Here is a 25,547-nt window from a genome sequence, read left to right on the forward strand (position 1 = left end):
TAAATTACAATATATTCCTTCTTTTTTTCGGAATATATATATATATATATATATTAAACCCAAATTAGTTTTAAAGGAACATGGATGATCAATTGATGGAATGTTGGTGAATGAATGTGAAAAAAAGGAGAGGAAAATAAAAAGATTCTACTAATCAATATGTATAGTTGAAAAATGAAAAATCATCATCGTTATGTCCTTGATATTAAGAAAAATGATAATACTTGATTATCTTTAATCCCATCCTTTTCAAAAAAGATGACAACCAATTGACAAGAAAGATCAACTATCAAATTTAGGGATTAATGGGATTAGACATTGTGATTAGTTCTCATTAAATTCATTAATAATTTGCCTTCGAGCTAATTTACCATTGGATAACAATACCTTCTATCACACATGACCTACAAATTTCTCTAGGAAGCATGCAACGTTCTTTCTAGAGTTAAAAAATGGTGTAAATGAACTCAACCCAACCAGAGTTATGCTGATCTCGAATTCGAGTATATCATTTAAGTTCGATTTTCAGCATGAGCTCAAATTTAAGCGTGAAATCGAATTATTTTAGATTTTAAATTTTGAATTCGAGTTCGAATAATATTCAAACTATTCAAATTTGAATCCATCTCAATTTTAATAAAAAATATTAGAGAAAATAATCTTATCTACTCACAATTATAGTTTTTTTACTAAACATATCATGATTTTTAAAATTTACCAATTTAATTCATTATTTATTCGATTTTTGCCAAACATATTCAAGGCTCATTTGGATTTTGCCAAATATATTCAAATATACTCAAAACTTGGATATATTTGGCAATGATCGAATAATCAAATTGATAAAATTTAAAAATCATAATAATTTGATACAAAAGATATACTTGTGAGTATATCATAAGTTCATTTTGTCTATATATTATGATATAAAATTTAATATTCAGTCAATGAATTTTTTAAGGTATAAGAACTTAGGCTAAACTCATTTTGAGGTCCCTAAACTATATAATTTTAGTTCATCAGATCCCTCAACTTCTATTTGACTTCCTCAGATCCCTAATTTTTTTTTTGGTTCATCAGGTCCCTCAACTTCTATTTGGCTTCTTCAGATCCTAAAATTTTATTTTTTTTGTTTCATTAGGTCCTTTAATGGAGATTCATTAAAGGACTTAATGAAGTATAAAAAAAACAAAAGTTTAAGGACCTCAAAAATCAAAAAACAAAATTTTAGGGATTTGAGGAAGCCAACTAAAAGTTGAGGGACCTGACGAACCAAAAAAATGGAAGTTTAGAGACTTGAGGAAGCCAAATAAAAATTGAGGGACCTAATAAACAAAAAACGTATAGTTCAGAGACCTTAAAATAGGTTTAGCCAAAAACTTATTATTATAAAAAAGTTATTATTTTATAGGTATATGAGTATTTTCAAATGACAATTTAAAAGTGTCAAATAATTTAATAAATTATTCCTTAGTGAAATATAATACTATATTTTCCAAATTAAAAAGTAAATTACTAATAAATAAATAAATCAGTTAATTAATATTATTTAATATTTACGAGAAAAATAAAATAAAGGCTATAAATTAAAGAAAATGTTAAAATAAAAATAAAAAAATGATCTTTGTTTTTAAGATATTATGTATAATTTTTATTTTAAAAATATTAGTAGAGAGACGATAAGAATTTTGTTTAAACTTGCAAGTCTCATGAATACTTTTAATTAATACTTGAATTCCGTTTGACATGAAAATCAAGTTCTAAGATGAAAATCAAATAATCAAACTCCAATTCTATTCAAATTTTTAAAATTGATTTTAAATATTTTAAATTGATCTTCTGTAATTTTTAAATTGAATTCGACCCAAAATTTTAAAATTGATTTCGAACCTTTAAGTCGATCTTCCTTAATTTTTAAATAGTCCAATTCTTTTATGCCTCTAAAATAACTTATAATTATGCCCTTTTCCACTAATCAAATTAGGGTCTATTCAAAAAAAAAAATACTTAATAGTCCCATTAAGACTAAAGTTATCAAACACACCCACATAGATATATCATTTGTGTATTTTTCTTAAGCATTCATTTAGATCATTTATTTAGCTTAAATCATACCCCCAAAACAAAATATCTAATGTCTTTTTCATTATGTAATAGTGCTCTCTTTTTCTCAATCAACATCCATCATAATAACACTAACCATTATTGTGACAATCCTTTAAATAGTTTCTTGATGTAATGTAATTATAGATAAATTTAGCTAAATTGAGGGTTCTCTGAGGTAATTTGAGAGCGAAAAATATTTACAAATCAAAAAAATCAAAAAAATTAATATAAATATTTTTTTCTCAATTTTTTTTAAAAAGATAGATATGATCAATTGGTGGTCTGATAGATATTTTTATTTTATGAGAATTTATGTAAATTTGTAGCTCAAATAATTTATTGAATAAAAAAACCTAATGAAGTTATCAAGTTAAATTGTTTGGTTTTGTAGCTCAAATAATTTATTGAATAAAAATATCTAATGAAGTTATCAAGTTAAATTGTTTGGTTTTGTCCCCTTAATGAAGAATATAATCACTATATATATAGTGGGGAATAATCAAACTTTGATCTAAGATTACATCATTGACTTTGATTAAGGCGTTAATTGATAATTAGTACACTTAATCATCCCTAATCAGACATTCTCTCGAGCTTGCGATATCCATGATTCGGTGGGTAATGAGTTAAGTCCAATCAATTAATCTCAATAGTGTACAGTAATAGTTAGCAGATTAGCGCTAATCAGCGAATTATTCTCTTTTCATGACAATATCTTATTACTGCAATATGCTTAGCAACATATATTATGATTAATGATTTTATTATTTTAACCAACCAAATTATTTTCTTTTATTACACCGTCAATACTTTCTCTAGCTAGAAACATAATACAAAAATGCTAGGGCTCAGTATAATTGAGAAATTATTGATATAGATATTGATCAGATGATAGACATAAAGTTTTATTTAATAAAATATAACTTTACTTATATGTTATTCTTTTATTATGTTATACATTTGAAACAAATATTAATAAAAAAATTAGTTAAAGAGGATAAAAGTGAAAGAATTAAGTTAAAAATAATTTATAGATATAAATTATTAATTAAAATAGACTATTCAAAAATATATATTTGTATCAGATTAAAACAGATGAACCAAATATTACATAATGTGATAACTATTTAGGATAAAAAAAATATAATCAAATCTGTACTGTATCTATTTCAAAATCAATAGAAGAGACTATGTCATGACGGAATAGTGTTTATTTCACGGTCCACATCAGCATTTTTTAATGGAAAATTGTTTGGTGTTAAAATAATTTTTATAACAAATTAAAAAGAGTAGAATAAAGAATTTGTACAAATTCGGATTTAAAATAATTAGAAACAATGACTTTAAACCAGAAAGATAAAAAATAATTAAATAATTAATTTATACAAAGTTTAAACTTATGAACATATAAATTAATTTTAAATTAAATTCTATAAATAATAATTTTATGATAAAATAAATAAGTAAATTGTTTATACAAACTACAAACTCATGAGAATGGTCAATTAAAAATATATTTTAGAATACAAAAGTAAAAAATTTAGAACACAATAAATATTTTTACAAACTGGAAAGTCCTAATAATATAAAATATTTTTTGAATTAAATATTTTAAAACAAAAAATTAAATATTTAGATAAATTTAAAAATTATGCAAGTACTCAATTAATTATAACTTTTAAAATTAAATTTCAAAAAATTAAATATATCAATTATACAAACTATAGTTTCATGAGAGTGCTCCATTAATAATAAATTTTATAAAATAATAACTTTATCACATAAGAAATTAAAAAGACATATAAAATTTAGAATTAACAAAATTTATAATTATTGAAATTTAAATAAATTTAAAGTTTAGTTTAAATTATATTGTAATAATAATAATTTTTATAATTGTACAAATTTAATAATGTTTGGAATTTTTATTTTATAAAAATAAATTGTAAGTTCATGAGTATCCTCTATTAATAGATATTTTTTCAATAAAAATGTTAAAACTAAAAATATGATGGTTAGTTTATAAATTAACCGAAGTCTTTAATTTTTATTGTATATGCGACACGTATGAAGAATGGATTAGGATCCTCTTATTTAAACATATTTTATTATATTCAATCAATTTACACCATTCGTTAAAAAACGAATGGTGTACATTAACTTAATAAATTTTACACTTTTTTTTACCATTGATGAAATGGAGCTTGTCCTTTGTCAAAAAAAATGGAGCTTGTAAAGATACAACGGTTCATATGCATTATAAAACACCACATTTAATAGATACAATATTTATAATTGACTTTAGAAACTACTAATTTCAAGCTTTAGTTAATACAAAATACATGTTCATGTAGATAACATAAAAGGTTTAAATTGTTTATCAAACACTTATCTTTATTTTATATATATTAGGAAGTGTGTATAAATCAAAAAACTTATTAAAAAAATAAATAAAAAATTTAAAAAATTTATATAAATTGAATATTAATTAAAAAATAAATATTTTATATATATTAGAAAGTTTATATAATTTAGAATTTTTATGAATGTTCCTAAAATAATATCATTGATCTTCTCTATTATATAAATATAGATTCATTATATAGTTTTTCTAAGTTGACAATTTTTGATTTAAAAAATGTTTATTATATACAAGCTTGAAGTAATCGTAGTAAGCGTTTTAAAATTTCAATTTCACAATAAAATTATCCAACTCGAGTGAAAAACAATCCAAACATAAAAAATTTAAATATGTCATTTCATAATTGTAGTTTATTCACAGACACCTAATGTGCTCCATTCTTTAAAAAAACAAATAGAGATATGATATTACATGTCAGTCACAAATATTGACATAGAAAATCCTTGCTGTTCTGATATATTGAACTTGGATATTTCCAAGGCTTAAATGCGGTTTTGTTGAGAACAATGTAATGACATTTATAATTTTTACAAAGCCCATCAACGTTGTGAATGTTTGGGATCATATTTGGGTTTTTTTATAACAAATATTCATAAAATAGCAAAATATTCTAAGGACCCTAGTAGCAATTAAATGCTTCTAAGAATCAATCTACTATTTATCAGATTTGAGCTGCTAGAAGCAAGAAAGTGTTTTCTAATGAAGATCAAGTTGCTGAGATTATTCTTCATAAGATAAAATTAATGCTAATACACAAGACTAATCACGATTCTGCTAGTTTCTTTTTCTTTTTGTTTACATATTGCTTATGGCTTTCATTGAGCTGCAGCTCCGTTTGTGTTTTTGGCGTTAAGGCCTGGGCCTAGTTTTATGCTTCTATTTTTCAATAAGCCTTTTTAAGTTTTTTGGGATTCTCACAGAAAACAAAGAGAAAAATACATATTTACCTAAAATATAAAAATAATATGTTAATATACATCAACACGGAAATCTTACAAATAATACATCACCACTTTTGCTTTTTTATAACATTACTCCCCGTGTACAAATATTAACAATATTACTCTGACACATACAAATTTACATATGTCTCTCTCTTTTTCTCTTTTGTTCTCTCTCTCTCTCTCTCTCTCTCTCTCTCTCTCTCTCTCCACCCACATGTGTGTCAGATCTTACAATACATAGCATATTCATTTCTTTTTAATATTTGACCTTTCTTTTCTTAATTTTTTTTTATCCTTCACTCTTTAAATTCGTTGTACCTTTCTTTTTCAATTTATTTTTAAAATTTATATTCATTCTTTTCTTAATTATTCTTTTTTAATTCATTCTTAAAATTTAAATTCATTGTTTCAGATCTTACATAATTCAATTTTAAGTGAGCTTAGCAGTACTTAAATGAATATTTTTATAATATCATTTTAAGGAATTTCCAAATATTTTTATTAATTATAAATATAATTATCTTATTTGAAAGATTAATGGTTTCTATTTATTTCAAAATATTACTACTATTTTAAAAATTATTACGTATTTTATTATAAAAAATTATTTTATGTAATAATATTATTTTGCAAAATAACGTTACATATTTTTTAATAATCTTGTCGTAATCTTTTCAAAACCTTATCTTAATATTATCAATAATTTTATCATTTTATAATATTATCATATCATTATCATATCATAATATTATCATTAACTTATCATAATTTATGCATAATTTATTTTATATAATTTATACAAAATTAGATAATATTTTCATTAAAGTGTCATAATATTATCATCATCTTATTATACAAATTTATTTTACGTACTTTATTATAACCATATTATACATTTATCAGAACATTGTCAAAATATTATGATAATTTTGTCATAACTTTTGCATAACTTTTTTTATTTAATTTATGTAATTTATCATAATCTTATCATAATATTATCATGAAATATTATCATAACTTTATCATTACATTATCATAAAATTTTATCATAATTTTATCATTACATTATCATAATCTTATTATAATTTTACGTACTTTTTCATAACTTATCATAATATTATCATTACATTATCAAAATATTATCATTATATTTTCATGAAATATTATCATAATTTTATCATGATATCATTATAAAATATTATCATAATATTATCATAATATTATCATTACATTATCATAACTTTATCACAATATTGCAAATTTATTTTACGTACTTTACCATAACTTTACCATTACATTATCATTATATTATCATAATCTTATCATTAATCTTATCATAATATTATTATTATATTATCATAAAATATTATCACTATATCGTCATTATATTATCATAACCTTATCATAACTTTATCACTAATATTGCAAATTTATTTTACGTACTTTATCATAACCTTATCGTAAGCTCATCATAATATTATCATAAACATATCATAATTTTATTATGCAAATTTTATTTTACGTACTTTATTATAGCCTTATTATAATATTATCATAACGTTATCATAATATTATCATGACATTATCATAACTATATTATAGTATTATCATAACCTTATTATAATCTTATCACAATATTATCATAACTATATTATAATATTATCACGACATTATCATAACTATATTATAGTATTATCATAACAATATCAATAACTTTATCATAATATTATCATAACGTATTTTATCATAAATTATGATAACTTTATCATAATAGTATTATCATAACATAATTGTATTATAATATTTAGATAATCTTATCATAATGTTTGCATGAATTATTTTACGTAATTTATTAAAAACTAGATAACCTTATCATAATATTATCATAATTTAAGATCACATTATCATAGTTTTTACATAACTTTTCTCATATTTTTTGATAATATTTTGATAATATATAATATTATCGTAACTTTATCATAATACTATCATAGTTTGTTCATACTTTTTTGCATAAAATATTATCATTACTTTATCATATTATTATCATATAAAATTATTTTACGTACTTTATCATAATATTATCATAAACGTATTTTAATATTATCATAAAATTATCATAAATTCTTTTATATAATTTATACAAAATTAAATAATATTTTTATACTTTTTTTATAATTTTTATTGTTTATCATTACCCTTAACTCAATTAATTTATGATTTTTTGAAAATTATAAGAGATCTAATAAATCATTAATCATTTTATAATTTTTTTATTTAGTAAATTTATCATAATATTATTATAATAATATTCATAACTTTATCATTATATTATCATAACTTTTCATAATATTATCATATTATTATTATAACCTTATCATTATTTTATCATGAACTTATCATAATATATTATCATATTATTATCATAATCTTATCATCATTTTATCACGACCTTATCATAATATTATCATCATATTATCATAATTTTATCATGAACTTATCATAATACATTATTATATTATTATCATAACATTATCATATGATTATCATGATATTATCATATAACGTTATCATAATCTTATCATCATTTTATCAATGACCTTATCATATTATTATCATAATCTTATCATAATTTTATCATGAATTTATCATAATACATTATTATATTATTATCATAACATTATCATATAACGTTATCATAATCTTATTATCAACATTATGAAAACAATATGTAAATTGATATAAATTTTACTAAAAAATAAATGTTTTAAACTCTATCATAATATTATTATAATTTTATCATAACGTTCATAAAATTTTCATTATAGTTCCATTATTCATCACTTTTTTAGAATTATCAAAAGGTAACTAACCTAACATTATTACATGAGCATCATAACTTTCACAATATACATAAGTATGAGGCTGTAAAACTCTGCTTAAAAGCTATTAGTATATCACACCAATAAATTTTCAAAATATATTTGGAAGGAGCTGCTTGCATGTCAAACTTCCCAAACATGAAGTTTCATATGCTTGAACTCCAAAGTTTGGCCACTACTCCTACATACATTATCTCCCTCAAAAGTACAGGTCTCTTGAATCATTGAGTCTTTCATACATTTATTTCAATACCATTTTCATGCCTGCAATATTTAATAGAAAAAAACAAAAAAGGTGCTTAGTTTTAATAACTAAAAATAACAAAAATTAAAGAAAATTCAAAAAAACATTAACGACATCCACATTCATTCAATAGTAATCTACCTTATCACTACATGATTCAAGATTTTAAACTTCAGTTTGAATCTAAAGTAACATCATATACAAACAAGAGAAGAAAAAAATGATTAAACCAAACTTACCTGAAAGAACAGAAAGCAAAGAAAAAGAATTTATCCAGATGCGAGATGGCAAGAAACTGTACCAAAAATTGAACCAAATCAACATGAAAAAATGAAATGAAACCTACAATTTATATTTAGTAAGTGACCAGAATATTTTCTTCTTCAATCATTTCTCTGCAGCTAAAGAAATCGGAGATTGTGCAAGAGCTGCTCCGCCGCGTGAGTTGGTAGCAGAAGAAAATCGGCGAAGCCACACGCACCCAGCTACTGCTATTAGCCCCTAAAACACAAATTAGTGCAGAGAACAGCCTCTGGTATCACAAAGTCCGAGTCTAAAGTACTAGCTGGTTGTTGTTGTCATTGTTGTTTCGCCGTATTTGTGGTGGTCACCGTCGATGAGTTTCTGGCGCCAAGAAACCTGAAAAAACGATTCATGTTCGAAAAAAAAAGGTAAAACCGTATGAATAATATGAATAATTCAGACTTTGAAAGAAAAATGGAGGATTGGTAGAAAAATTGAAAATTCAGATTGCAGATTTGACGAAGAAGACAAGAACAGAGACGAAGAGTAAAAAGATAAAAGTTATACAAATTTGGTGTATTTTCTTTAAAGATTTAGGTATTAAAATAAAAAAGATAGCTTCCTAGAGTAAAGATATAAAGAGCTAAAAACGGAGAGTATTCTTTCTAACTTTTCACGCGCGAGGTAGAATGTATAAATATTTTAAAAATTAGAGTATTTTTCCTAAATTTCTCGAAAAGAAAATTATAGAAGAGAGTGTCTTATTTGATATTATTATAAAATATAAATAAAATATTAAGTTTTTTAAAATTTCAAAATAATAATAATTAAAATCATTCATGTAATTTCGAAGGAAAAAAAAGCACGAGTCAGAAATCCTAAACAGGCAAAATAAAAAAAGAAAAAAAACATGAGGTCATTGGCGAGTAAGAAACTCCATTTGAAAAGCTTCATATCCGCTGAGTCAGCGTCCCGCGCTTAGAAATTGAAACAAGTCATATTGAACGGCCGAGTCAAACAATTCTCCTCTCCGCTACCCCACCCCTTCTCTTCATTACTCATCAGCACCGATCAAAATCCAATCCAATTCCTCTCAAATTCAACAACACAACAATGATTCTCACCAGACAAGATGATCATCATCATCCCCAATCTCTCTTCATCAATCTCGCCGACCTTCTAATCGACGACGGCGACGCCAGTAACGTCAAGCTCAGTCTTACTCCAGTTGATCAAGAGAATTCAAAACCAGACAAAACGACGACGGTTTTGGATTGTACGACACCGAAGGCTAAGGAGTATAAAATACCTGATGTGGTGACGTGTCCTCCAGCTCCGAGAAAACGCAAGGCTGCTCCTCTGTCGGTTAAGAAATTTAATATGTCGAGAAAAGTTAGGGTTGTGAAGTTCTTTTCGTCGCCGGAGATTGAGAGTGTGATCGGGATTAATAGTCGTGTTTCTTCGAAACTGTCGTGGAATTCTGTTAGACGTCAACGGTAATTTCTTTGATTCTTCAGATTTTGATAGGTTTTAAATTTGAAGTCTATAGTTTTTGTATTATAATGTGTAGATAGTTGCTATTGTTGTTTGCTGGTTGATTTGCTTGCGTTTTCAGAAATTTTGCTACCGGTTTTTTGATTTTTTTCGTGTTTTTTGGTTTGAATTGGGATCGGTTGGCCGGTCAGATTTTGTTTGGTTCGGCTGGCCATGTTTAGATGAGAAATTATCACATAATAGAAAATGATAACAGAGTTTTGTCTTATGTTCTATTGTTAAATTCATGAATTTGAATTTCAAACTTTAAATTTTGGTAATGTACTTGAACTTAATAGCACAGGGAAATAGTATTAGTTATTCAAAAATTTATGACAATTATGTGATCGAATTCTCGAAATCAGTGTTTGTTGTTTCATAATCATAACCTTGAAAGTCTTATTTAGTTTAGATACACATTGTCTCCAATTCGAGCCCGAGTTATTTGTTCTCATGGACAAAGGCTCGATTGAAATGGGGACACCATTTTGTAGCTGCAAAGCAAGGTTGTCGATCGTTGCATAGCGAAATTCTAGTCGACACTACCTTTAGGACCTACTCCTAAGGCAAGAAAATATGTTCAGGTGTTTTGCAGCCTTGTATATTCTTTGGAATCATCAGATTCCGCAGTTTCATGTCTTTTGATGATTGTCTGAACATTTCTAGTACTGGACTGTACATCCTTAATGTTTCGAGCGAAACCATATATACCTGCCGAGTAGTTACCAGTTATAGAAATGTCCTTTTTTATGGAAGCATTAGGCTTAAAAGCAGAATGATGGAAATGAGAGGTTACTGATTTTAACCTGCCGAACATGTGTGGATATGTAATTTTCATCCTATATTCTTTCAACACCTCTTCTCTTAGTCTTGTTTATTGGTCTTGAAAGCGCTGCAAAAGACGATCGAAGTTGGCAAATTGGACGAGGTTTCATGCCCTGCGAAAAATAATGTCTTGCACTTCTCCACAATCTCATCCATTCTGTCTCTGGTTTAGGTGTTTTTGGAGGCTTTGAGCATCAAACCTATTAGATTATCTCCATAATTGCAATCTGAATTATTAGAATCAATCTACTATTTATAATATCATCTAGAGAATTCCTCACTCTTCTGTCTAGCTTCCACAACTTAAGATTTGATGGAGTTGGGAAATAACTAATTGAGAATATTTAGAAAAGACAAGTAAATTAGTTTGAACCGAGGAAATAAGAGGAATGCAAGGATGGCAGAGAGCAGCGTTTAAGAACCAAACCAGACTGTTTGATTCAACTGGTTTGATGCGATATTTTTTATTTTGATTACTTTCTAAAAACTAAAAAATATTGTTTGCTGGAGAAAACTGCAAGAGCCAAAATTATTGAACTTATTAAATAACATAGACATAACACATATTTTAACATAAAGTCTTATTTAAGTCCGGTTCAACTTGATTTTTTCATAAAAAGATGGTTCCTAAATTATGAAATGAGACAAAAACAAATATTACTTGGTACATTTATCCATACCATAATATAATATATCTTAAAAATGCAAGGGCTTTACAATAATAGGCATGCCATATTGTGGATGCAGAGTAAGATAATCAATTGGAGCATGTTTATACTGAGAGGACAAGGAAAATGAAAATCTTTGAAGAATCAGTGCAAGCACTGTTTTAGCTTCCAACATTGCAAAATCCTGGCCAATGCAAGCTCTCGGACCCGTTGAAAATGCTAGGAATGCGTTCGGGTGTTTTGCTGCCTTTAAGATACCATTCTGAAACCTCATTGGATTGAATTCATTTGCATCTTCTCCCCAGTATCGTCTGCTTCTCTGAATTTGGACAATTGGAATGGTGACACTTGTATCTTTTGGTATCGTTAAATTTCCCAACTTCATATCTTCTGTTGCCTTCCTAATCAATGCTATTGCTGGGCAATACAACCTCAGTGCTTCAAGTATAACCATGTTCACCTGCCAAAGGGAAAACAATTATATATAGGCCCGAAAATATCTCGCATAAATCCGTATAAATCGAATTTGAATAGTAAATATTAGTCTTAAATCGGCTCGAGCTGATATTAAACCAATATTAAAAAAAGTCAAGGCCGGTTCGACCTAATCCAAATCTATCCAAATTTGACTCATGAACGAGTATAGTGAAAACATATTCTTAGAATATGCTCTTATATTAGATGCCATGTGAAATGTTGAGAAAAATTGAAAATGAAAGGGGATAAAAATATAATATTTTTATATAATATATAAAAATTAAAATTTATTAAAATTATAGAGGTAAATATGTAATATTCTTTTAGAGATAATATGACAAATTAAAACTAATCTCACGTTAAAAAAAGAATTAAAAAGAAGGATTAAGATTCCCTCAAGTTCATTTGAACTTTGGGGGGAGGTCAAATTTCGAACAAAAATTTGATATTATATAATATACGTATTGATACTTACAAATTTTAATTTGGCCAGCGTATCTGCATCTGGAACATTCATTTCACACTCGTTCAACACCTCTTGTCTAAGTTTTTCTTGCCAATCTTGATGTTTGCTCAACAAGAAAACAGTCCAAGTTAGTAAACTAGATGTTGTCTCCTGCCCAGCCAAAAAGAACGTTTTGCACTCTTCCATTATTTCATCCATGCTCAGCATTCCAGTATGTTTGCTCTTCTCATCATTCGATTTGTTTATTGAAGATCCGATCATTAGACCGAGTAAATCATCTCCGTAAAACTTATCAGAACAGGGCTCTGCCTTTAATCTGTTTTGTATAATACTGCTTAATGTGTTCTTCACCTGCATGTCTAGCTTCCATATTCTCATATTCGATGCAGTAGGAAAATACCTGTACATTATTACAAACCAAACCAATCAGTTGTGTTAATTTGGAACTAGGAAAAAAAAAGAGTAATTAAGGATTATTAACTATTTTGTTTCTACAATTTGGTAATTAAACTTTACTTTATCTTATATCTTGGTTATTAATAATTTTAGTTTTGTTTCAACGAGAGGTGTTTTCAGCCAAAAATGCATACGTGACACCCGAATTTTACATTTATTTAACTGAAAATCTATCATTTATACATAAATTGACCAAAATATTCCCCTTTAAAATCAAATTATACATATATGACAAGTTTTTAAAATAAAACTAATAAAATATGATTGCAAATTGCCAAAATTTGACTACCACATTTACATTTTGGCTGCAAAACCCACATTTAAATAAATTTAAAGTAAAACAAATTAAAGTTTAGTTTAGTAGCTTATAAAATAAAACAAATTTAATTTAATAACTGTTTTCCGGGGACGTCTATATCAGTCATTGAAGCTGCAGATAGTTTTTGAAGCTCTTTTTGTCCTTTAAAGACTTCTTTTCCTTGCAGATAACTGCTTCCGAACGAAGTATGGGCAATTATATCACCTGTAAGCTTTTGAAATGATTCATTCATATCTATTTTGCAATTTTCCGTTTCTTGCAACGCAAGCTTTTGCCACTCATCGAGCATCGAAATCGTGCAGTCTGCCATTTTCTTTATCATAATCTGCCGAAACAAAACCACTTCTAAATAAATTAGATTGGTAATTATAAGGGGTTACTTTTAGGCAAAATATATTTAGTTATCCACAACATCGACATTTTTGTTATATATATCATGATTTTTAAATTTTTTCATATATACCGTCATATTTTTTACTTTGTTAAATATACTCAAACTCATTTGAAACTGACGTGGCGTAATGCTATTTATCTATTTATGTAAAATTAAGACATAATCCATTTTCAGATTCCTGTACTTTTTATTTTTTTCTTTACCTAGTCCCTGGCTTACTTTCTTTCTTTAGTCAGTCTCTGTACTTTTCATTTTTTCTTTACTTAATTCATGTACTTCTGTTTTGGTTTACTTAGTCCTTGTATAAATAAAAAGAAAGTATTTACTTAGTCTTTTTTAAAATTTATTTTTTGTTTTAGTTCATCCCTAATCTACCCTTTAAGGACTAAATCACTGTAAAATTTGATTATAGAGGGACCAAGTAAAAAGTGAAAAGTATAATAACTAACTAAAGAAAGAAAATAGAGGAAAGACCAAGTAAATAAAAAGTGAAAAATACAGGGTTATGAAGATAGATAAAGTCCAAATTTAATCCCTTATGGCGTATTAGAGCACGCCACACCAACTCTAAAAGACTAATATCAAACAAATGATGAAATATATATCAAAATGTAAAGATTAATAGATTTGATAAAAATTCTTAAGTTGTAAGTAAACCAATATATTTGCCTAATTTTTAAGATATGCTATTAGGGATAATACCTTGAGCTTGTTCATGGAAAAGGCAGGATTTAGAATTCTTCTGTGCCTAACCCAGTCTCTTCCTTCAACCAAAATCAACCCTTTACCGGTGAGCTTTTGAAATAAAGGCTTCATATATGGTTTGATATAGAAGCCGAACTTGTTTGATAATACTTGTTTAGCCAGCTCCGGTTCTGTTACTACGACTCTCGGCTCCGTACCATTCCAATATAACACTGCATCACCTGTATTTTTTTTTACAATAACTCCATTAAAACAATAGCTGAACATGGAAAATTAAGATAAAGTAAAGGAATGAAAAGCTGACCGTATTCTGATAACCATTTTTGATAGTGAGGAAGAACTCTACAAGTGATGTCGTCATTAGAATTTACATCTAACACCGTTTCTCTTGCAACCTTTTTCATCTTCTTTATCTCCTTCATAGAACCGTAAAGTAGCTTATAACTTGGCCCTTTAACGCCTTGGCTCTCGAACAATTTGGTTAAGACATAGGGTCTCCATAACAGAACCCTAAACAGTTGCCATATCTTTGTAATAACAACAGTTACTACAAAACCTAGCATCAGAGTACCAAGATAATCCATATTTTCGTGCTGTTTTGAAAGTTGATTTGTAATAATGGTGATAAACGGACATTTATATATACTACAAGAAAGCTGGTGTTCTAGATGCTGTCTCTATATAATGGTGATTGATGAGATCATTGCTTAGATAAACATTTATTGGACCCATTTATGCTACGAAATTCATAAAAGTTTGAGCTGAAAATCCTTAAATCTTATGGTTAAAGATCCTTAAATCTTATGGTTCGTATTTGGCATTACAGCTTGACATGGATGTTGCCAAGTGGCGAATAACGCCTGGTAGCTTGGCATGTTATCTGATATATCTATCCCACATCTTTTATCCTAAATAAATGATTAAAATTCTCTATCCATCTTATTTTAAATTACACTTCCTACTTTCCACTTAAACATTTTGAAATTCTTTTAATTTTTATTCATATAAAAACCGACTTTAAAGAAATGCCAGAGAAAACTAAGAATACGCCTTAGGAATACTTGTTGCCAGAATTTTAGCCGGAAAATTATTGATCCGGTAGCGGTCAACAACCGTGGACGGTTGTTAACACATAGTATGTTTATTGTTGACAGTTTATTAGTGACTTTTATCAAAATGTGATATGTAAATATTTTTAAGAGTATTTTAGATGTTTTTTTGATATTTGTTTTGTATATTTTCAGCAGTTTTTAGAACATTTTTGATGTTTCTCGGTGTTTTTTAATTCAATATTTGTAAAAACATTTTCTTAGATATTTCAAAAAGAAATTTTTTTGTGCCCGTAGTTTTGTAGTTCTTTTTCCTGACTAGTTTCGCATTACGTGCTACGCACGTGGCTCGTAATGTGACTCGTCAATTTATGTTTTAATAATTAGTATTTAGTAGAAATATTAAGATACTTTAAAATAAATCATTTTCATTAATAAAATAAATTTTTCATTAGTACATCAGTTCATTGTTAAAAATTAATAATTTTAAATGTTAGAATATAAATGTTTAGTTTGTTGACTATATTAATGAAAAGAAATTTGAAGATATTTGTACTTTTTTGGTTGATTTTTTTTAATTTTTTTTAATTGACTTATAAAATGTATTTTATAATTAATTAACATTTTTATTTTTATGTCTGAAAAACAATAGCGTGTTCCAATATTTTTTTATAGCTGTGGATATGCTTTTGGTACATATTTTTTCATATAATAAATTATTACTAATAAAATAATACATTAAATCATGAATATATAAGTAAAAATAATTAAATAGTTTAATTTTATATTAAAAAAAACTCACTATGCCTAATATACAAAAAAATTAGTGTTACAGATATTTTCTCTATTGTTTTTACTACTATTTTAACTGTTAATTTATATGATCGTACAAATAAATTGTCCGTTTAATATTAGAATTAGCTAATTTAAAATACTAAGAGCATCTCCAATTCTAATAAAAATAGAGTCCAATTTTAATTAAAGACAATTTAGTGGGTTTTTTTAGGGTTCCCCTTTTTCAAATTTTATAATATTGCTGTTATAATCTCTTTAGGGCAGTTTCGCACTCCAAAACTGTTTTCTGCAATCCTCTATAATTTATAGTTGACTATATTACCCTTTCTCACATTAGCAATTGAGTTAATTCTATATAAAATCACCATCTTTACACGTTTTTTCATTTTAATCACATCCTTTAAAAAGTGTCAAATTAAATCACCACCTTTCATTTAATTTGCAAATCTATCACGAATGTGAAAAATCGGTATATCTTTGTTGACTTGACAACCGGAATCAATAAAATAAGAGTAAGAGGAATGTATTTTGTGTGTTAATAGGACATTAGTCAGATTAAAACATTTATTTGGGAGGAAAAAGACATCGAATTTTACTCACGGAAAATAAAATTTAAATATTTTAATTGTTTGATCTAAAATAAAAATTGTAGAATTAGTTATGAAATTTTCAAAAATTACAATTATTCATGCGGAATTTTAATATTATATCTCTTTCTATTTTATTAAAAAATAACCTTGTTCCTGTAAAACTGGGAAAAGAATACTGATCTAATACGTGTCCATTGATTGAATCTTCATCTCTTTTTTTTTTAGATTAACGTTTTCAGTTAGAAAAAAAAGTTTACTAGTAGTAATTACGGTGGCTAGTACAGCTCATGAATGCTTAATTAGCAAAAAAAAAAAAACTCAAGTAGAAGAGAAAGACACATGCAATTTAGCTATTAAACAATATAGTGGAGTTCTAGCCGTCTCTTTCTTTTGAGAAACCTCTCAAACCCTATTAAGTTTTACCTTTTTGTTCATTTGGGAGGTGGTTTTTGGCCATTTTTGGCCAAAAATCACCTCCCCAATCTCTCAAATTCAGTTTTTTTAGCCCTTTTCCATAGTTTTTGTCTTTAATTTTGAATAAAATTTCTTTCTTGGCCAATTTTGGTCTAGATCTAGAAATTATTTTCTACCTTAGTATCTTAATTTTATTAGATCTATTCTAATCGAAATTAAGAATAGTTTTTTTCATCGTTGGAGATGAAATTGTTTTTTGCGATGCAAGCGATTTGGATCTCTAAAACAATTAGAGCCACCATCTTACGACGGATTTCACCAAATATCGGTATGTTTTGCGTCAGTATAGATGATGTCTTTAATGTTCAAGAGAAGAGATATGTCACTGAAAATGTGATTAGGGGCTTTAATGATGAAGTTATAGCTGCTAGTTGTAGCAGTCGTGCGATTAAAGTTAGTATTATCATGGCAAGCGAAGCTAATCTAATTCCCTTTATTTTAAAGGTTGTAATGGATGTCTTCAATAACAACTCTTTGCTTTGTAATATTATCAGTTTGATAGCACATGACTACTTTAGCTTAATTGAGATGCATATATGTTATTTTAATTACGATAGAAAATCTCATGTGGTAGCATATGACTATTTTAGTTTATCTAATTGGTTGGGGCATGTCTCTCCGACTATCAAATTCTATGTACTGGCTGATCAATCAGCTTTTGATTAATATAAGTTTTTATTAAAAAAAAAAAAACAATATAGTGGAGTACAAAAATAAAATTGCGAGTGCTAAGATCCCAACCCATCTCTTTAATGTTAATAGTTTAATGAACAATTTCGTTTAGAAAAGTATATTAGATAGTAAAAGAATAGTGTTAGTTTAGAAAAGTATTTTAATAGTAGTAGTATATGATATTTTTCCTTAATTATCATAACGTCAATTAAGATGAATATATTTTTTTGGCTATAAAATAGAGTGTTTATTTGATAATTATGTCTTAGAGTCCTTATTTTAATTTAATTCTTCCACAATAATTAATATACTAATTTAATAGTAAATAACTTTAAAACCTTGACTTATATAGTAATTAGTAATAAAATAGAAAGGGTCATTTAGTAAAAGTGCCTGTCCCCCCCATCCGTGCTTTTATATATAGTATAGATAATTATGTGACAATCCTAAAAACAGCTAGTCACGTTTACTTTTGTAACACCAAATGAGATTTGTAAGAGAAATTCTTATGTAGACTCGGTCTACCACGTCATCCGTAAACTAACCTATCACATTATGACACGTCATTAAAATGATGGCAACCTTATAAATTTATTTTTTACTTATTTACACCTTTAATGACGTGTCATAATGTGATATGTTTGTTCTACGGATGATGTGGTAGACTGAGTCTATCTAAGAATTTCTCGATTTTTAATTATAACTATAGTGTGTAAACTGAAATTCAATTTTCAAAAACCAACAAATTGCTCTCTCTATTGCCTTCTAAATATTCTATTTAACAAAGTATACATGTTAGAAAAATTTATAAATGATTCATTTAAATGAATAAACAACCTTATATAAATATTTTAGAATCAATATCTTAATAAATATTCTTTATACTCCACTAGTTAAAATAAAAAATCACTATACTTTTATTTGTTTTTCAAATTTATCATTAAATTTTGAAATTGACAATTATTTTGATATAAAAAAATAAAAAATAGGATATTTAAATAGGAATTAAATAAGGAGACGCATATGGAAGTGTAGGAATGGCATGATCTTTTCGGATTCGAGGACTAACAAGGATAGGGTGCTATTTAATTGCTTTATACAAGCAGTTTTCTTTTTTAAAATTTGTAATAAATTTCCGTTACTCTGATTTGGATTTCTACAGAAACTCTAAGTGTATTTTGTATTTGGATTCGTGATTATATTTTGTCTCTTTCTCTAAGCCGTAATCTTCAGTGTGCCATCTTGTGGTGCCACTTCTTATGCAAAAGTTTAGAGTTCGAGTCTTGCCACTTCTCGTGGCTTTTTAATATACTTTTATCCATAAAAAAATTACAAACAGTGAAATATAAATGAAAGAAGCCCATGATGGACATCATTAGCCATAACATAATACACAGTCTATCTTAAAAATGCAAGGGTTTTACAACAATGGGCATGCCATACTGTGGGTGAAGAGTAATATGATCAATCGGAGCATGTTTATACTCAAAAGACAAGCAAAATGAAAATCTTTGAAGAATGAGTACGAGCACTGTTTTAGCTTCCAATATAGCAAAATTCTGGCCGATGCAAGCTCTCGGACCCATTGAAAATGCTAGGAATGCGTTCGGGTGTTTTGCTGCCTTTGAGATCCCATTCGCAAACCTCATTGGATTAAACTCATTTGCATCTTCTCCCCAGTGTTTTTTGCTTCTCTGAATTTGAACAAGTGGAATGGTGAGACATGTATCTTTTGGTATCGTCAGATTTCCTAATTTTATATTCTCTGTTACCTTCCTAGACAATGCTATTATCGGGCTGTACAGTCTCAGAGCCTCAAGTAGAACCATGTTCACCTGCCAAGGGGGAAGAATTATATAAAGGACCGAAAAAGTTTCATACAAACCGCATAAATCTAATATATAAATCATATTTGAATGGTAAATATTAGTCCTGAACCGGCTTGGGCTGGGTTTTGGAACTATATTTAAAAGAGACAAAGCTAATTCGACCTAATACAAAGATGTTCAAGCTCGACCTATGAACAACTATAGTGCGGGGCAATCCAAAATATTAGAGATCGATAAGTAGTATTAATTATTTTAAAGAGGATCGATTGGTCTAAAAAAAATTCAACAATATATAGTTCGGTCTAAAAAATTAAATAAGAAATCAATATAATCTTAGCGTACAACAAAAAAATTTGCCCCACTTGAATAAAATTTCTAATTCCATTTCTACTGATGTGGAAATCAAACATGGCAGCATATGGTAAGATATCACACCTCAGATATAACCTAAACTTTTAAAATCTTTTTTTATCCTAAAGGTAATTATTTAACAAGTTAAAATTTGATATTGGTGAACAATGGTATATAGGGAAGAAATTTCATAAGAAAAAACAGTAGAAATTATATGTACTTATGGTTAGTGACACTTACAAATTTTAATTTGGCCAACATATCTGCATCTGGAACTTGCATTTCACACTCGTTCAACACCTCTTGTCTAAGTTTTTCCTGCCAATCTTGGTGTTTGCTCAACAAGAAAATAGTCCAAGTTAGTAAACTTGATGTTGTCTCCTGCCCAGCAAAAAAGAATGTTTTGCACTCTTCCATAATTTCATCCATGCTTAGTTCTGCACTAGATTGGCTCTTCTCGTCATTCGATTTGTGTATCGCAGATCCGATCATCAGACCGAGTAAATCATCTCCGTAACACCCATCAGAACAAGGTTCGGCCTTTAATCTATTCTGTATAATATTACTTAATGTGTTCTTGACCTTCCTGTCTAGCTTCCATATTCTCAAATTCGATTCAGTAGGAAAATACCTATACATTATTACAAACCAAATCAATCAGCTGTTTTAATTGGAAACATTATAAACAAAACTAAACAAAGATTATAATTACTGTATGCCAGGGATGTTTATGTCTGTCAATGCAACTGCAAGAAGTTTTTGAAACTCTTTTTGTCCTTTGAAAACTTCTTTTCCTTGAAGATAACTGCTGCCGAACGCAGTATGCGCAATTATATCACCCGTAAGCTCTTGAAATGATTCACTCATCTCTATCTTGCAATTTTCGGTTTCTTGCAGTACTGCACGCGTTTGCCACTCTTCGAGCATTGAAATTGTGCAGTCTGCCATTTTCTTTATCATAATCTGCCAAAACAAAACCAATCATTAGACATTAACTTCCACTTTATATATGAATTAAGTTGGTAATAATTTTAAAGACCTTGAGCTTGTTCATGGAAAAGGCAGGATTCAGAATTCTTCTGTGCCTAACCCAGTCTCTTCCTTCCACCAAAATCAACCCTTTACCAGCGAGCTTTTGTAATACAGGCTTAATATATGGTTTGACATAGAAGCCGAACTTGTTTGATAATATTTGTTTAGCCAGCTCTGGTTCTGTTACTATAATTCTTGGCTCTGTACCGTTCCAAAATAACACTGTATCGCCTGTTTTTCTTACAATAACACCATTAAAACAATATTGAACATGGAAAATTAAGATAATCAATGATATAAAAATAAAACAATAATTGAACATGGAAGAAGCTGACCGTATTCTGATGACCATTTGTGGTTCTGAGGAAGAACTCTACAAGTTATGTCATCATTAGAATTTACATCTAACACCGTTTCTCTCGCAATCTTTTTCAACTTCTTTATCTCATTCAGAGAACCGTAAAGTAGCTTATAACTTGGCCCTTTAACGCCTTGGCTCTCGAACAATTTGGTTAAGACATAGGGTCTCCATAACAGAACCCTAAACAGTTGCCATATCTTTGTAATAACAACAGTTACTACAAAACCTAGCATCAGAGTACCAAGATATTCCATTTTCGTGCTGTTTTGAAAGTTGATTTGTAATAATAATGGTGTTAAACTGACAAATATATATACAAAGTTGGTCATCTAGATGCTTGCTCTATACAATTAATTTTGCACCCATTTACATATGGTACAAAATCCATAGATGATTTAGCGGAAGATCTTAAAATCTTATCTTTTGTATTTGGATTGAATAATTTTATAGTATTTGAAACATTTAAATTAAATTTATAAATTTTGCCAAATTTTTAATCTACGTTAAAATATATTTAACTTTTTAATATCAATCAAATTCTTATAACTTTTGATATACTATCATTAAATTTAGTGACTAAACTTAAAAAAATCGTATTTAATAATTTATAAATATTATTTATATCATAACTCTTCAAATTTCTAGCCATAAAATAAATAAATTATATTAATCAAAATTAAAGTTTAATTAATTAAATTAAATTTTATAAACTTTTCATATTTTTAACATAAAATAAATTAAAATTATTTTATATCACATAATTAGATGAATTCAGTTTCCATCATTAGCCTCCCCGCAAGTGAGTTGAAATTCTTGGTATTTATGCCTTGGTAATTTTGGCTCTTCATAAGTATATCTTTGTTTTTGGGCGAGTCGTTTCGTTTCTTTGTAGGCGAGTCCTTTTATTTTATTTTTGAATTTACGACACGTGTTTGGTTCCCGCTTTTCTAGGCCTATCTTTGAGTGCCACATGTTATCTCTTCTTTTGTTCTCTATTTCTCGATTTTGTAAATGTCATATATTTGTGTCATTCTTGCTCTTCTTTATTCTTAGGCTTAATTATTTAAAAAACCCTCACCTTTAATCTTTATTTCGTTTATACCCTGACCTAGGAAAACTGTCACATATACCCTTGACGTTGTTATTATGTTTCGCCTCTACCCTTGAGGTATTAAATTGACCTCTTTTCATTTGCAAAAGAGTTTAAAATAATCCTTCATTTTTTACATATATTCTAATTACACGTCAATGTTATTAATTATACAAAAACACCTTCTTCTTTAAAAAAATTCAACTAATAATAATAATTTAATTTATATTAATTATTAATAATTTTTTAAAAATAAAAAACCGTAAAAAAATTTACATAAAACAAATAAAATATTCAAACTAATTAATTTCAACCTAATATCGTACTTTAATTTTGAAATCTATTTAATTTTTTTTTTAAATATTAAAAAAAAATGGAGGAGGAGCTTTTCTTCCTTCCATGGAAGGAAGGAGCAGCTGTTCCTTCCTTCCATGGACGGAGGAGCAGCGAGCTCCTTCCTTCCATGGAAGGAGCTCGCTGCTCCTTCCTCATGGAGGAAGGAGCTCGCTGCTCCTTCCTCCATGTGAGGAAGGAGCAGATCTGCTCCTTCCTCATGAAGGAAGGAACACGCAAGGAGCAGATCTGCTCCTTCCTCACATGGAGGAAGGAGCAGCTCCTTCCTCCATGGATGGAGGAGTCCATGGAGGAAGGAGCTGAGTTCCGTAAAAATAAAAAAAAAAAATAATATTAGCGGTTTTTAAATAAGAGTACGGTTATAAGTAGGATTTAATAAAAATATTTTATTTTATTTAATTATTTTATTTAAATTAAAAAAAATTAATTTATTTTAGGACTTATTTGAACGTTTTTAAAGATGAAGTATCTGTTTGTACATTTTTTAATAGGAAAAAAGTATAAAATAACCCTTAAATTTAGTTGTTTTTAATAAATCATCTTTTTTTTGAAATCTGGGGTAGAGGTGAAACATAATGACAACGTCAAGGGTATATATGACAGTTTTTCTAGGTCAGGGTATAAACGAAATAAAGATTAAAGGTGAGGGTTTTTTAAGTAATTAAGCCTTATTCTTACTTCATTTTCTGTGTGTTTTTCTTGTTTCTTTCTTTTGAGAGCTCTTTGATTTTCGCAGTTAGTTTTTTCTGATATTGTCTTTATTTTAGCTTTTTGATCTAGGTTCTCTTCGTTTTCATCTGTTGCTTTTGAATGGGTTCTGGTTCGTCTAAAGTTAAACGTACAAGGCTTGATATTATGGCCCTTGTTCCTTCTAAATTTTTCATTTTTGATATTTTGGAATTTCTTTTAAGTATGGTTTTTCTTTCGACTACGAGGTCATGGTTCCTGATTACCGAATGTGTGCATTCAGTTACCCTGATTCGCCTCGGAAAATAGTTATTTTTGAGGAGCAACTAATTGCCGGTCTTTGTTATCCTTTATATCCTTTCATTGTTGAATTTTGTTTAAACTTCGGGACTATTATAGGAGAGCTTCACCCTGATACCATTCGGGTTTTTGTCTTGTTCCTAGAGTCATGAAGGCTCCGGGGGCAAACCCCTTCCTTGAATGTATTTAATCATTTCGTTTCTTTGAAGGGGAGTGATTTGGTGTTTATTTCACCTTTTGGGAGGAAAGGTCATTCCTTCATAAAATTTCCTTAAACAAAGAATGAAGGCATGGGTACTTTATAGTTACTTATGACTTTGTTTTTTTTTTAATTTTTTATTTAATTATACAAACTATAAAATTTATTATAATTACTCAATATAGTATTTAATTTAATTATACTAAAATAAAGTTTATTATAATATTTTAGTGTAATTAATAGAATTATATTAAGAAATAAATAATAAGTTTTTAATGTAGTATAAATAAAAAAATATACTTAATAAATTTAAATAGATTTTAACTAATAAGATAAATTAAAATAATACAAAAAATAAAATAAAAAAATTAGTCATTAATTTAGAATAATTTTATAATAACCAAGAAAATATTTTTTTTGAAAGGCAAAATATTTTATTTTTGGAAAGAAAGTTTGACTCATTTTATACTATAAGAGCTTAACTATTCTAATTTTTGACCACGAAAACTTATCTAAACATTTTACCGGAGTTAACAATTTGGTTCTTTTTGTACAATTTGTTTTATGACCATAGGGATTTAAATGAGCCACTGTCCACCTCAGGGTTGTAAATGTTGTTTGGCTCCAACCATAAAAGGCAATCTGAGCCTTTTGCCTAAAATAAATTTTGCTTAATATCCTTTTAAGAAATAATCAATACAATTGGTTTCTTTACCTATATTCGTCAATTTTAATTGTTACATACAATAAAAGATAAATCGATATTTGTCAACTCTCTATTTCTATACGTCGTTGATCTATTCATTGTAAACTGACATTTCGAATTATGCACATGTTTTACTAAATAATAAAAACAATTAGCAACTTATCAAAGCATTACGAATTAGTTATCAACATAAAACACATAACGCAAATATAATGGGTTTGATTCATATTTTGTAACTTCAAATCGAATTGCTTTATGGGTGTCTAATTACAAACCAATCTAACATCAAGTAATTATACATTATTCTAATTTTATAATCAATTAATAATTGACTATTAAAATTGAATTTTTATTTTAAGAAACCTTCAAAAGAC

The 25,547-nt window shown here is 27.5% G+C and overlaps 3 protein-coding genes across 3 annotated transcripts; 1 reads left to right on the forward strand and 2 right to left on the reverse strand.

Annotated features, from left to right (window-relative positions):
* Nucleotides 1-9,761: 9,761 nt before the first annotated feature.
* Nucleotides 9,762-10,655, forward strand: LOC126688060 (uncharacterized). Its single transcript, XM_050382628.2, has one exon. It carries the CDS (start codon nucleotides 9,955-9,957, stop codon nucleotides 10,339-10,341), a length of 387 nt encoding a protein of 128 aa, XP_050238585.1. The 5' UTR covers nucleotides 9,762-9,954; the 3' UTR covers nucleotides 10,342-10,655.
* Nucleotides 10,656-11,839: 1,184 nt separating this feature from the next.
* LOC126686501 (cytochrome P450 709B2-like) lies at nucleotides 11,840-15,383 on the reverse strand. Its single transcript, XM_050380563.2, has 5 exons — nucleotides 14,989-15,383; nucleotides 14,682-14,905; nucleotides 13,663-13,910; nucleotides 12,820-13,210; nucleotides 11,840-12,327 (listed from the first exon to the last, which is right to left on the reverse strand). Exons 1-5 carry the CDS (start codon nucleotides 15,266-15,268, stop codon nucleotides 11,896-11,898), a joined length of 1,575 nt encoding a protein of 524 aa, XP_050236520.1. The 5' UTR covers nucleotides 15,269-15,383; the 3' UTR covers nucleotides 11,840-11,895.
* A 4,283-nt stretch (nucleotides 15,384-19,666) lies between these two features.
* On the reverse strand, nucleotides 19,667-22,091 carry LOC130014721 (cytochrome P450 709B1-like). Its single transcript, XM_056106412.1, has 5 exons — nucleotides 21,812-22,091; nucleotides 21,484-21,707; nucleotides 21,157-21,407; nucleotides 20,685-21,075; nucleotides 19,667-20,099 (listed from the first exon to the last, which is right to left on the reverse strand). Exons 1-5 carry the CDS (start codon nucleotides 22,089-22,091, stop codon nucleotides 19,668-19,670), a joined length of 1,578 nt encoding a protein of 525 aa, XP_055962387.1. The 3' UTR covers nucleotide 19,667.
* Between the last annotated feature and the right edge of the window lie 3,456 nt (nucleotides 22,092-25,547).

Source organism: Mercurialis annua, linkage group LG6, assembly GCF_937616625.2.
Source record: "Mercurialis annua linkage group LG6, ddMerAnnu1.2, whole genome shotgun sequence".
NCBI lineage: Eukaryota > Viridiplantae > Streptophyta > Magnoliopsida > Malpighiales > Euphorbiaceae > Mercurialis > Mercurialis annua.